This window comes from Falco punctatus (genome assembly GCF_963210335.1).
Source record: "Falco punctatus genome assembly, chromosome: 12".
Lineage (NCBI taxonomy): Eukaryota > Metazoa > Chordata > Aves > Falconiformes > Falconidae > Falco > Falco punctatus.
Genome location: NC_137592.1, coordinates 22,067,746 through 22,081,690, shown reverse-complemented (window position 1 = coordinate 22,081,690; position 13,945 = coordinate 22,067,746). Strand labels below are relative to the sequence as shown.

General features: G+C 40.0%; 2 protein-coding genes across 12 annotated transcripts in view; both read right to left on the bottom strand.

Annotated features, from left to right (window-relative positions):
• Window positions 1–1,193: 1,193 nt before the first annotated feature.
• MRPS10 (mitochondrial ribosomal protein S10) lies at window positions 1,194–8,132 on the bottom strand. 2 transcript variants are annotated; one of them, XM_080408661.1, is made up of 7 exons: window positions 7,902–8,132; window positions 4,971–5,029; window positions 4,795–4,867; window positions 3,447–3,586; window positions 2,860–2,968; window positions 1,658–1,747; window positions 1,194–1,383 (listed from the first exon to the last, which is right to left on the bottom strand). In XM_080408661.1, the coding sequence occupies exons 1-7, from the start codon at window positions 8,115–8,117 to the stop codon at window positions 1,297–1,299; spliced, it is 774 nt and encodes a 257-aa protein (XP_080264787.1). In that variant the 5' UTR covers window positions 8,118–8,132; the 3' UTR covers window positions 1,194–1,296. The 2 variants fall into 2 exon arrangements, with proteins under 2 accessions (XP_080264787.1, XP_080264788.1); XM_080408662.1 differs by having other exon boundaries at window positions 7,930–8,076.
• A 3,496-nt stretch (window positions 8,133–11,628) lies between these two features.
• The window catches only part of TRERF1 (transcriptional regulating factor 1), a 102,463-nt gene continuing 100,146 nt past the window's right edge, over window positions 11,629–13,945 (bottom strand). For all 10 annotated transcript variants that reach the window (XM_080408633.1, XM_080408639.1, XM_080408635.1 and 7 more), the window contains 3 exons: window positions 13,481–13,669; window positions 12,817–13,025; window positions 11,629–12,170 (listed from right to left, as the gene is read on the bottom strand). In XM_080408633.1, coding sequence (XP_080264759.1) covers window positions 11,849–12,170; window positions 12,817–13,025; window positions 13,481–13,669 — 720 coding nt within the window. In that variant the 3' untranslated portion in view covers window positions 11,629–11,848. The remainder of the gene's footprint in view (window positions 12,171–12,816; window positions 13,026–13,480; window positions 13,670–13,945) is intronic.

The window sequence follows — 13,945 nt, the reverse complement described above, 5'->3', positions numbered from 1 at the left end:
ACCAGCAGTGTTCTTTTTACAGATTTTCTACACACCAAGGTCTTTGATTCCAGCAGTAACACTGGAAAGAAAACCAAGACAAAAAGCTTGAATTATTTGTAATCTGTTCTGCTGACCTAGTTCTGTCAGCAGCCATGATTAAACCCCATCAGCAGAAGTCTGCTGCTGCTACCTGTGCATCTTCATCACTTTTATCTGTGACATGTTCCAGAGACACACAATTTATAAAAGCCGCTTCTTTTATTTTAGAGAACTCCGCTAATCTGATCATAACAGATTCCTCGTTGCTATCTTACTACCTTCATTCTTTCATCTCATTTCACTTATCAGCGCATCAACTCACTTTTATGCTTTTCTTCATCCCAGCTTTTCTACTTTTACTTTTGCCTCTTCCCTTGTGAGATGCCATTTTTTCATTTCAGTGCAGGTTTTTAATAGGAATAAATTTACTGATCACACACTTTTCCTGTCCAAATGTGTAAATGGGGAGCTAAACTTTAAACCATTTTGCTGTATGTTACTTAGGCAGTGTAAGTTACACCATGGACTGTAGCATACAGCTTATAAAGGTGAATGCTGGTTTATTTGCTATATGCTGTTCCGTGGTGTATAATAAAGATGCACAACTTAAGATACTGGCTTGAAGCAATGTGAAGGGCAAGAGGAGTTCATTTCTTCCTTCATCTCAGTCTATCCTTCCTTAATCTTCTCTGTTGCCTCTTTCTATACATCACTCCTTTCCTGGTAACAGCTAGAACCTACACAAAGGCAAGTACCTTGATGTAGAAAAGTCTCAGCATGCCTCAGTATCTTGGGTCTGACTTACTACAAGTTAATATGCAAGCTGTATGTACACCTGGGATTCAGTTACTTCAAAGGAGCTATAGCAGAAAATGTGTAACAATCTCTGTCATCCATAACATTAAACATCACGTTAAGTGTAAAGAGGATTTTTCAAGTATTTCAGAATTCAGAAGCCACTTAGTATCAAAAGGAGATTGAGAATTTTTTATATATATATTTTTATAAATATATATATAAAAGAATAAAAATAAATCTTAATTTTCTACAAACATATTATAAATTACCATAGTTCTTGATCACAGAGTACATCAAACCACTTTATAGTTGTTCAGACTACATGTACTGGAATTATGATCATGAATAACTTGATGAAACAAGAGTTTATATAATTACTTTATAAAAGAACTTTTATTTAACAGTAGACTGTCTCAGTAAATTAGGTTGATAGCAGCAGCTAATTTCAGCACTATCGGAGCCAAGTACCTGGTGAGTTCATGACTTGACTTCAGTTTCTTCTACTTGAGGTCGTGTATCCCAGACTGGTTCCTGAATGTGTTCGGGTATTTTCTCTATCTTAGTCTAAAAGGAAATTAAAGCAACCGTTTGTCATACCAAGTAGTTAACATCTAACTACTTTGCTTTTTTCAGTCTGGTTTGGAATATTCATCCGATTACAAATGCCATCTAGTGGCGTTTTCAAGCAATGCAGCTGCTTTACCACCAGTACTTGGAAAATACTCCTTTCAAACTACAGGCATTTCGTCTTGCTAACTTTCTAAAGACTTCAGTAGTTATTGGTACTTGCTTCAGGACTTAGTTGCATAACAGTTAATAATTTGAGGTAGAAACTCACCTTTTTTACTTCCATGGCAACCCCTTCAGGTAAGTTTCGTTGAACATACTCCAAGTAAACTGCAGCAGTACTGCTTGTTAGGTATTTTAACTAAAACAGAAGTAATGTTTTTTAATGAATTACCATTATTATCAGTTCAAATACGAAAAAAATTACTTTGCTCTAGGTTTTGTAGTTCTTGCTATGGGACCTAACATCTCACAGGAAGGCAGCTTCCATAATACTAAACAGAGGCAGCTGAGCAGCACACAGTTCTCAAGCAAGTATGAAGTAATAAAAAGAACTCTGCAGAACTGTGCATACTGCCTGTGATCACATCTTGGTTATGATGGAAGTGGTGGCTCTTAACACTACAGGTGTCAGATGAAATGAACTACAGGTTATGCAAGAATTACCAGGTTTTGTCTACTCTCAAAGTTCAAGCTTGTAAATCCTGCAACTCTGGAATTCCATTGAATTACTGGTTTTCTAGTTTCTTCTGGATGGCAGAAATAGTGCTTATGGTTTGCGGGCAGACATCTGTACTGCACTGATGTCTGGGGACTTAAAGCAAAGTCCCATTTTGCTAAGCACTATGCAAATACACAGTCAGACACCCAGGAACCACAAAATGCTGACAGCAAACCCTTCTTCTAAGAAAGTCAGCCACAGCTGTGTTCTAAACAGTACAGAAGTCTGTGTCACCACCTGTAAAGCTAGTGGTTTGTATACACTTCCTTTCTTGTATATCCCCCACGCAGCTCTAGTTTGCCACATGATGTTGCATAGGACAAAAGTATGTGTGTTCAGAAACATCAGACAAACTCACAACGAGAACAGAACCCTTAGTGACTGGTAGTTGCAATAATTTAGCTACACCTTCCTTCCTTCCTCACAAAGTTCCCATCCCACTAAGCCTGGAAACCAAGAGCATAAAACATATAAAGATAACCCTCAATTCTACCTTATTTTTAAATAATTTTCAGCTGTTAAGATGATGGTCAAAATCGGTCTTTAAATCCAAAACTTATGTAGGCTGTACATTCAGAATAATTTGTGTCACATTCGACGTATCTAGGTCAGCTCTTTTCTGCCATTTCCTGCACTCTGTTCCCCAATCCAAGTAAATAGGAAGTCTGTGTTCGCTCCTGTACTAACATCTATTAACATCTTTAGATTGTGCACCTAGAACATACTTTTTTTTTCCCCCACACCTCTCTTACCTCCAAACACATGTAATGTGTTCTCATTTCATACTGAACTCTGTGTTTCTTGTAAATGTGTACAGATTTTAAAAGTGTCAATCGTTCTATCTTCTTCGGAGGTTTATGTCTGAACAAAGCACAAAAAAAAATATGTCATTTTATATAAAAGATGCTAATACAAATTATCTGAAAGATTATGCTGAAATCCCTGTTCTTATTTGACATTTAGACCTACAAGGAAGTATTAAACACCGGTACAATTTATTATTAAGCCACATTGGCACGGTTAATACTCAGGTATTAACTAGCATTAGTTTCAGGGAAGCTAGAGCACTGATAACTGCACTTAAAGTACTGTCAATATCCTTCAGGTAGTTAAAATGCACTTCATCTATGGCAGCACTGAGCATAGACCTGCTGCTGCTTTCTCATCACTGTGCTGCCATCTAAGAAGCGTTAAAACGTATAATCTGAGAAAAAAATGTCAGATTATACCTGTTTCTTCCAAAAAAAAAAAGAAAATAGGTCTAAGCAGAGAATCTGAGTTACAGCAGATTAAGTAGGAAACATCTGACACCACATCGCTCTACAGATCAGTTACTTACACTTTTTCAACAGAGATGCCAAGTTCTTCAGCTGCAAGTACTGCAAAATATTCATAGCTGTCCAACACAGCTTTATCGTGGCCTTTAACTAAAAGGGACAATCTCTTGTACAGCGTTTCTGGCTCATCTGAAATAGTTATCTGCATTTTTAAAGAAAGGACATGAGTTACCACTCCATGCTCCCCTTAATGCACGCACTGCATATTTTCTTAGCCTGTGGACATCATTTTGTAGAAGAGGAAAAAACCCACACACTGCTAGCTGCTTATTTTAGTTTATCTGTAAGAGGTTCACAGTACTATCTCGACTGACAGTTCTCACTCTTACCAGGGAAGGCAAAAGCATGAAGAGATACCTAACTTCTGAACATTTAGGTAAAATTCCTTCTCAGAAAAGGAAAGGGAATGACAGGTAAATATGAGGACAACAATAGCAAAGGCAAGAATGAAACTCATTCTTAAAGCAAGTCTGGAGCAGCAATATTTGTATTTTAAATTGCAGTGCCAGAATACCTGAATTCTCAGACTTCACTTGGGTATGGACAGTAACTAGAACACTATGGAAAGTAACCAGAATTCTCACCTTACTAAGTCAGTTATAAGGCTACTTTAACCACAGTAAAACTCCCCAGGCATATTATCCTTTATGTTTGTACAGGCACAAAACTTACGACTTTCTGTTAAAAATTTATGAATTCTAGTTAGAGCTTCAAACGCTGGTAGCCCGTGCTCACTGATCATCTGAAAACCCTTGATGTGTCTAGGAAGCACTGATTTTTCCCACAAGTTTACTCCCAGACAGTTTAGCATAGTAAATCCAGCATGTACCAGACATGACAGGAAGGCTGGATCTGCACTGTATATCTAATACTGCCTGTAAGATTTTGGCTTGCTTGCACGTATTATACAGAGCGGGCATGTGTTTCTGAAGTCCTGGTAAAAATCAAGGCATTCATATTCTAAAAGCAAGATACCCACCACATGCCTTCACGAACTTCCCACCTCATCAGCCCTGGGCTCCCAGCTTCCAAGCCAAAGACAAAGGCCTTAGGCTGGCTAAGCTGCTGCAGGCACCAAACTGAATGTGGCCAAAAATCTAGTATTTCATAGAGTTACAGCCGCACAGAGGAGGAAAGACAACTGAGAGCTACAGAAATCTTGCTGGGGAGGGTGGGGGGAAAGAAAAAAAACCTCAAATCCCAATAATCTCAAATGTTTCTTTCTCTACAGCAAATCTGATGTCATTAAGACAGAATTTAACAAAGCTGCAATAAAGGAATTCTACCTTTTCTGTACACCCTCTCTGTTACTAAGACAATATACAAAATACCATTCTATAAAACACTTACCAAAGGATTAGTCTTACGCTCCTGTGCATCAACATGGGATCCAGCCAGCCGTGCTCCCATCAAGCCAGAGTTTCTAGAAATGTGGTAATAGGAGAAACATAAAATAAGTTGTTAAAGTTGGATTTTTTAGGAAGTGTGGAGAAGAAGTGGGAATAAGGAGTGGCTTTGATACTTACAGAAGAAAACACTGCTTTTGCATAATTCTGCTTGCATAATTGACAGAAAAAGGTGATCCCTGTATAAAACAAATAGGTTATAGCTTTTTCCTCCCCAAGCTGGAAAGTAGCCAGTTAATACAGGTTTATTAAAGGTTACTTTTTTGCACACCAGAGCGTAACACATTCCTAGGTACTGATCTGCCAAACTAGAAAGCTTGATCTGTTGGAAAATGCAGGAAAACAGGAGCATGGAAATGAATTTTAGTATACTCACAGCACCTAAAAAAAGGAACACATTAAGAGCACACTGTAACAGTATGCACTTATTACTAACAAGGCACCTGAAGAGCAATCACAAAGCATTTTGTTTAGCAGAAAAATGTATTCTAGGTGGCATGAGGTATCATTTCTGTACACGATAATGTTTTCCCTTTATTTCCATAGTACAACATATATTAGTTTCATCAAGTGACAAGCCTAAGTGGAATTTGCTGTTGTAAACGCAATTGAAAACAGTATCTTAAAATGCAAAAATTCAACTTTTGAATTTAACTGGTAATTTTCCTTTTTTTCAGCAAAAAGTTCCTTGTGATTTGAACACTTTTCTTTTGAAAAGAACATTTAAATAGAAAACTTCTCACATGTAAATGAACCATATTTAAAAGATAACATGACTCTTCTGTGTTAAAAAAGGAAATACAACTGTTAATCAAGATGTAACATTACTGTCTTGCATACTAGAATGATCACTCCCTTCAGAGTATTACGTGGCTTCTAGCTTCCTTCCACTAATTCTCAATTTGGCAAAGTTATAGGCTACTTGAGGGGGGAAAAACACCACAGGAGCCAGAATTTTCACTTGCTTAAGAGAAACTTTGGGCTGAAGCAGAATGCTGAAGGAAAACTAGCTACTTATGCAGCCCCCTGATACTCTTTACTTCAGAAGTGCTGGAGTCATCACTGTAACAGAAAAGACAGATACCCCACACATGATTTATGCAGGTGACTACAATCAAAACATCAGAAAACAGCCAGAACTGACACTTTTCCAGGTAATCTTAATTTAGTCACTCATGGATATGTATAACTAATTACATGTTGCTATCAGGTCCCTAACTTTCTCCAGTATGCATTATTTATTAATTATATATCAGCAGTGAATGAAACTGTTTTCTGAAGTAATTCTGCCTCATTCACTCACTACTTATCCTACAAATTCTGCAATAAGAAGATGACTGCAGGAAGAGGGAGGAGAGTTTCCTGTTTACAAAGCTGACTGGAGAGCACAGCTCAATGTGTTCCTTTAGGCAAGCCTTTCAAACCGAGATGTTCACAAATGAGCACTAATGTTCCATTCTTAAGTGCATGACACCATAAAAAACTTTAGGTAGGAGCACTGAATATTTGCCACTATAGCTGATAACGATTCAGAAAGTTTCAAAGTTCATGTTGGGCACTGCTTGAACCTTAATATGTAAAATTAAAGAAATACATCTGATAAAATTATCTTTATCTTTGCAGCTCAGTTCTCTTTATCTCTGCGCTCAGAATACTGAGTCACTTTCATTCAACACTAATATGAAATACACTAACATCACCACCTGACATCACTCCAGGGAGCAGACAAGCCCACGGGCACAAAAGATCATATTCAGTGAAAGGCTTAAACTGTGTGTGCAAGTATATGGCACAGAACCTGACCCCAGATGACAAACTAAGACTACTGACTGGAACTGTAGCTAAAAGTTGTACCTGTTTTTTTTGGGGGGGTTGTGTGTATGCAGTCTCTGCTATGTATTCTTGTACTTCTAACTGCTTGACCTTGTAATATGGTTTTATCATGTGCACACAAAGATATACACACATAGCACATCGTGTTATGTGGTTTTGGATACAAAGAAGTTGTTTCACTCTTCATGTAATAAAGATTAATAAAACAAAACATGATAAACCAGTAGAATTCTATCCCACAGCCTTTACAATATTCTATGATTGCACATATTATTCCCACCACGTACCATCCCTTTTGTTCCTAATTATGCAGGTACACATCAAGTCAAAAGTTTTTGTAAAATAAAATTAAAGGTGCTCTGTGCAAATTTTGAGAAAATGATATACTGAATACCCCAGGTAGTAATAATGGTATCCAGCAGGCAGTAAAGTATATTTTAACAGCTTACTTCATTCTCCGATTTATGTATACTTGATGCATTTTTGCTAATGGCCCTCACAGACAGTGGAAAAGACACTCAGACTGCAACATAACAGAATTCAATTTCCCAATAACAGAATTACCCCTCTCCTAATATAAAATAGCCTTAACTTTGTTTGGCTGAGAGATGCCTAAGTTCTCAGGAGGAGGCAGATGACTGAAAGATAAGCAAGTCCAGAATACAGCACATACATAGGAGAGAGTTTAGGGCTTCAGAAAATGAGGAGGAAGCCACTAACATCAAATTTCCTCAACCTGAGAGATGGCAATCACTCTTGAGAAATCAAAACCTGCAGAAAACAGCGGTAGTATGAAGAGTTTCCCTGTATTTTTACGCTACAACTTCAAGATTTGAAACTTTAAGACTATGAACAGGCTTGGCGCATCACCTCCAAATCTAAGTCATCTATTCTCCATCATCCCTCACACCCAGAGTACCCGCCGCAAACACACGACTACAGGAGCGACTTCTGAGCACGGGCCCCGCGCTGTAAGACCCCAACCCTCCCGCAGCCAAAAGGAAACCACTTGCGATGTCCGCTGCCCGCGGGAGCCCACCGAGGCGGGCAGGCCGGCTCCAATACAGCTCGCACCGGCGACGCGATGGCGGGGTTTGCACAGCGCCGAGCACCGGCCCTCAGCCGTGCGGCTGAGCCTACGCGAGGGGCGCTGCTCCAGCTGCCTTTCCCCTCAGGAGCAAAGCCGCCGAAGGAAAGGAGAAGGAAAACGGGGCTCACCCGTCCCTTCTCCAGCCACACACCCCACCTGACAGAGCCGCTGACAAAGCCAACGCGCCGCCATCTTGCCTCAACCCGCTGACCATAGCGCACGGCCCGGAAGAAGAGCGGCCTCATCCGCCACCCCTTCCCCCCCGAAAACCCAGGCGACAGGCGAGCGCCCCCGGCGCCATGGCGGATCAAGCACCCCCCGCTGAGGCGGGGGCACTGCGGCATCGTCCGGCAGAGCCGCGGCGCGGACGGCGCTGGGGAGACGAGTTGGGAGCCATAGGAGCTCCCAACTCGTCTCCCCAGCGCCGTCCGCGCCTCTCCTCAGTGAAGGACCTCGGCGCGCGCCCCAGCTTCTTTCCCGCCAACGGTCGCCCCTCCCCTCCCCACTCCCCTCACATACGCTCCGCGTCGCGTTCTCCCAGACGGGAGACCCGCTGCCGTAGGGCAGAAAGCGGGAATTGCTAAGTTTTTCCGAGCCCGAGGCAGGGTAAATGACAGTTTGTTGTTTGCTTCTGTTTTCCGAGGAGGTGAAGGTGAGAGGTAAAGGAGGTTTCTTCAGCTCTCTCCCCCTGAGAACGCTTTTTACTACAACTGGTTCCTGCCAAGAACAGTTATGCCCACCCAACTGTACAGCAGTGAATACATAAAAATTGTAAAAATTTCGGTTTTTTCTTGCCTGGAACGATTTAGGAATCCTTTGAAAAAACACACACACGTGAACCTAGTTTTTAACCTACCTTCTCCACCTCTTAAAAATACTTTTGAAAGGTATATAAGCCTGTTAGCAAAACCCAGCCAACTGTATTTTACCGAAGTACATAAATAACTGGAAGCATCATATAAACCCTTTTCTTTTTACACATAGAAATAACAGTTAATACTACAACACAGGTTCTCATCCGTACCAAATATTTAAGGAAAGGAAAGTACTAATTCGTGCCACTAAGCCACCCTAACGCACACATCCAGGTAGACTGTAACCTGAAATTAAGCTGTGTGCACATCAAATGCTAACAGCAGGAACCTGAAACCAGCATAGATCACAAGCTATATTAAATGTATAGTTTTTTATTGTTACTTCCTCTGCCACCTAAAGTTACAGTCTGCTTTTTACACTGAAGAACCTAAAATATTTACAACCATCTTCTAATAAAATAACAGTTAAATATTGAAAATAAGATTTTTCTCATAAAATATGTTTTCTGTATGTACAGGTTTTATCAAAGAGGACTAAGTTCAACAGTGAACAGTTTCCCATCATCAACCATCAGCAATAAAACAACTTCTCTGAAATAAAACTGATTTATGTACAAATAGGCAGAACAGCATCTGTTTAACATCAGCCCATGCAACAATAATAATGAAGTCAACGTTTGAGGCCTAGATTCTGTACTGCTTAAGAAATGTGCATTTCCTCTTTTCCTTTATGAGTAACTTCTTTGGTTGTTGTTCTATTATCTTCTTGGCTAAACAACAAAACAGCACCCAATTAATGTTACAGAACCAGGTGTATATATGTGTATACGTATTTATATATACACTAGGTTTAGCACAGATAGCTGTCCAATTGTTGCTAGAAAAGTTCCACTGTAGATTCTTTAATACAGAGCTGCTCTTCAAAATCAAGCCCACAAGTTTCTACTATATTTCACACTGTTCTGACTTCAATTATCACTTTGCTTAAACGCTCAATTTTTTCCCATTAATAGAGGAATCTGAAAACATGTAACCATTTTCCAGTGAAGCAGCCTTTCTCAAAAAGATCCTTAAAAATTCAAAATGATACAAGTTTGGAAAAGAAAGAGTAGACTCTGCCAGGCTTTTTCTAAAAGCCAGCACAAGTTACAGCTCTCAAAAGCCTCAACTTTGCAAAACACTACGACTTGCACAGTCTGTAAGATTTATTATCAGTGGATCCATTTGGCAGCATACAGCTGAGCACCCAGTCTGCTGAACCTGGGTTGCATGGCCCCTGTACAAGTAACATGTCACAGCATGGACAGGAACTGCTGGGGAGCATGCTGACTGGCAGTTTGGAGAAGAAAAGGAGGCTGGCTGCCTGATCTCCTAAATCTTCTAAGTACGCTAATTAAGAACATCATCCCTCATGCAGCAGAGGGAGCAAAATTCCACCCGCTGGTCAAAACCAACTAAAAAAATCCTCTAGAACAACCCCCCAGAAATTAAAACCAACCATGTACACAGGAACTTCACCAACCAGAAACTGAGAAGTGATTTCTCCTGAAGGGTTGTTCTTCAGCATCAGAACATTCAACTTTAAAGTAGAAACCTCAGGACGTTTGGCTGTGACAGAGAAGGCACCTCTCCGCCAATGAGTCCCACTGGTTTTGAACTTGTGTGGTCTGATACTCCTTATCCAGAAGTACTGTGATTTACCCTCATTTTGCATAGTTATACAAGGAAGAAAGTTAGTAGAAAATAAGACCCACCATCTCTCAGATTCTGCTTAAGATGTTAGGAACGTGGCAAAAAAACCACCCAACAACCCACCAATAAAACCAAACCCAACCCATAAAAAAACCCAAACAACTCTTAAATCTGGAAGATCTGAAATCAATCTTATAAAATATTTTATAAAGTTAGCAATACTCTTCTACTGTGCAAAATTCACAAGAAAATCAGTGCTGCTACCTGTGAAATCTCTAAAATCAGTATTCACGTTCTGTAATTAAAGGTCCATTCAACCTAACTCCGGTTCTTTCTGAATTCTTTAATTCTACAAGGTACAATTCTTCTGAGATGCTATTTACTTAGAGAACCAAATCTAAATTCATATAAATGGTGTTAGACACGCAGCATGTAGATGTGAACTTAAGGAAGGAGAAACTGTAATCAAGCAGCCATGTCAAATCACCTTTGGACTATGTTTTACTAAGTAAACAACATTTGAGTTCGATGTAATGAGGAGGACTGAAAATGGCACAAGAGTTACATTTCATGCCTACAAGTAATAACTAATTTGCGCTGAAGGAATGTACTCCATCAGTCTCCGTTCCATGGGCAAGAATGTCTCCCTGTATTTGCCTGGTGAGAGAGCAAGCTGCTGCACTGCTTGAGCATGCAGTCTTCTAAAACCACCGAGATGGCTATTCAAAAGTGTGATTCATTGTCACAGCAAAATATATTTCCAGTGCAATCTGATTACCAGGGTGGTGCTCCTGATTCAGTGTTCCCATCAGATGACGTGAACCACAGTATGATCATCTTTCCTCAACCCTTGAATCAGGTCACTTTAAATTCAGCAGATCAAAACCTTGCTAAAATGGAAGCTCTAAGACGTACAGTGTAACCAACGCTTTTATGAATAGCCTAAGATGTATGCACTAAGGCAAGACGGAACCAAAAAAGTACTGTGATAATTACAAGAGTGGCTGTATCGTCTGTAGTATTTCACAGTAAAATCAGATATATTTTTTTCCTCCACCTCCCTTAAAATGACAGCAAAAGACAAAGAATTTAATAATTTCCTTAGCAGAGATGACATTTAGTCTCTAGAAAATGCTGGAAGTGATCCAGTATAGGCACACAAAAAAAATACACTTTTATCTAAAGTGTATGAAGATCATTCTTGTAATTGGGGTAAAATGAAACTTGGAAGAGTTAAGGACTAAAGATCTTACCGGGACCATCTGGAGGGAAGTGATAGCAGAACTGTGAACTTCTGTAATTAGTGGCCTTGGAAGTTATCAGCAAAATGAGCTCAGATAAAAACACCTTGTAAGAATATTTGTACCAATTATTTATTTTTCCCCCAAAACACAAATTAATAAAAAAAAAGGGAAAAAAGCAGATTTCTTTTTTTTTCTAGACCTGGATAAAAGAATTTCATTTTCAACAGGTAGTTTACAATCAATGGGGAACAAAGGAGCAGTCCAGGTTTCCTGAATGATCCATTCAGGGTGTGCTCAGTAGCTGTCTTTATCAAACAACTTTATTTACAACTCGGCATCATCCTGCAGTAGATCTGCATCTTCATCATCCAATAGAAGGTCAGCATCCATGACTTCATTCTCTTCCATGACATCACCCAGCTCCTGAACAACATCATCATCAATGTCACCGACATTTCCAACGTGTTTAACCAAACTCATGTGATCCAGAGGAATCAAACTACACCCAACAGGCCCAGTAGTTCTTGTGATGGTGGCTGCCATTTCTGCAGCCACAGCAGCTTTCTGAGCCTTCTGCCTTTGCTGTTCTTCGTGTTGTCTGTGAGTCTTCATATGAGCATTGCGGCTTTTGATTTTGAAAAATACCCTAAATTTTAAAGGAAAAAAAAATCAGCTAAAAATGCATTGCTTTTGATGAAGTGAGCCAAAAGAGACTCAACAACTTATCAGTACATTTGCTTCCTTGTCCTGAAATAGAAGTCAGTGAAGTCTGCGATGCCATGGTGAGAATTTCAGGGACAGACTACCAGATTTATGCATCCTGACAGTATCAAAATGGCCCACTCTGACTCTGTCAGAAGTACTTTGTAGCTCCCACAGTTGCTTCAGTATCTATGTGCAACCTAATTCTCCCTGTGCAGGATTGTTGTGAAACTAAGCACAACAGGGGAAAAGAATCCCATATTAAGATGGGCAAACTCAAGCACAGAAACACAGAGAAAGTTGCCCACTGTCACATGCAAATCTGTGATGAAGGAGAAAGCTGGACTGTCAGATGTAGAAATTCCAGCAAGTAAATGGCTTCAGGAAAACTGGAGTAAATACTGCAGGGGAAGAATCAAAAACATCATGGAACCAATCTCTGAAGGTTTTGGTAAAAGGACACGTTATCCAAGGGGAAACTGTTCTTTGACACCATCAGAACAAACATAAAGAGTTTGTCACAACACTATTCATCTGGAATATAAATAGGCAAATGTGATGCAGTACTGCATACAGTCATATTCACTTACTTGCCACACTCCTTGCAAGGAAAAATTGTTGTTGGGTCAGTCTCACCACTTGTTGTGCTGTGGGCAGGTGAACTCTTGATGGAGCAGTATCCGCTCTGCGTACCAGATTTCTGCTTAGTGCCCGGGATGGTGCATCGTGGTTTTGTCACCTGATTAGTACCTCCATGAATGCGAGCATGGCCATTCAGTGCTTGTCGGGAACTGAACACCTGACAGGGAGTAGGGTGGAGGGAAGAAAGAAAAAATAAAAACCAAGAAATACTACACTGGAACAGGAACTTCAGAAAGAAGTATGCTGAATGCATATTACAACAGAATAACTGTACACGTCTAATATAATCTGCTTGGTTAAATGCTGCTTGCTCTCAGCTATATCCCACTAGAGTTAAAGAAACTTAGTCATAATAAAACAAAGCGGTGAGCTATTACTACAGTTGTATGACAAAAAGGTAGTCAGACCTGTTACCATACAGTATTTCTACATCTCGGGATTCAATTTTACATACAGATCAGCATATTGCCTATACGTTGTGAGGTGGGAATTAAGAGCAGGCAAAATGATTTGTCCAAAGATATTCAGGAGATATTACTGACCAGGAATTTCCAAAATCACAATTCCCTAGTATACAATCCCCCTACTATTAAGTATACCACACACACGTACGGCACCACAGTTTGGCATTTCACAGATGAAGGAAGATGAAGAAAGTGAAAGACTCTGAAGTGCAGGCAGATCTATAGGTCCAACAAGAGGGATAGCTGGTGGGTCAGGAGACTTCTGCATTTCCCTTTCATCTTTTCTGTCTTCTTCAGTCTCCTCATCTTCCTCTAACACTTCCTCTTCTCCACTTGTCTGAAATAGACAGTGCATTTAAGAAATACTATAAATATGGTCAAAGACAGACAGTACTGGATAGTAAGACACAGACAGTACTGGAACAGCATATTGCTTAGTCAAGTCTGTGTCCGGGTTTCAGTATTTTTTCCCCATCCTGAATGAACTTCTGGTCTTGCTGGAACCACCACCCCTTAACAGTCAAGCTATAGCTCATGCAGCTTCACTGCAATGCTCAAAACACCCACCATCTCTACTACAGAGCTGTGGTTCCAAGAATCTACAGATACCAAA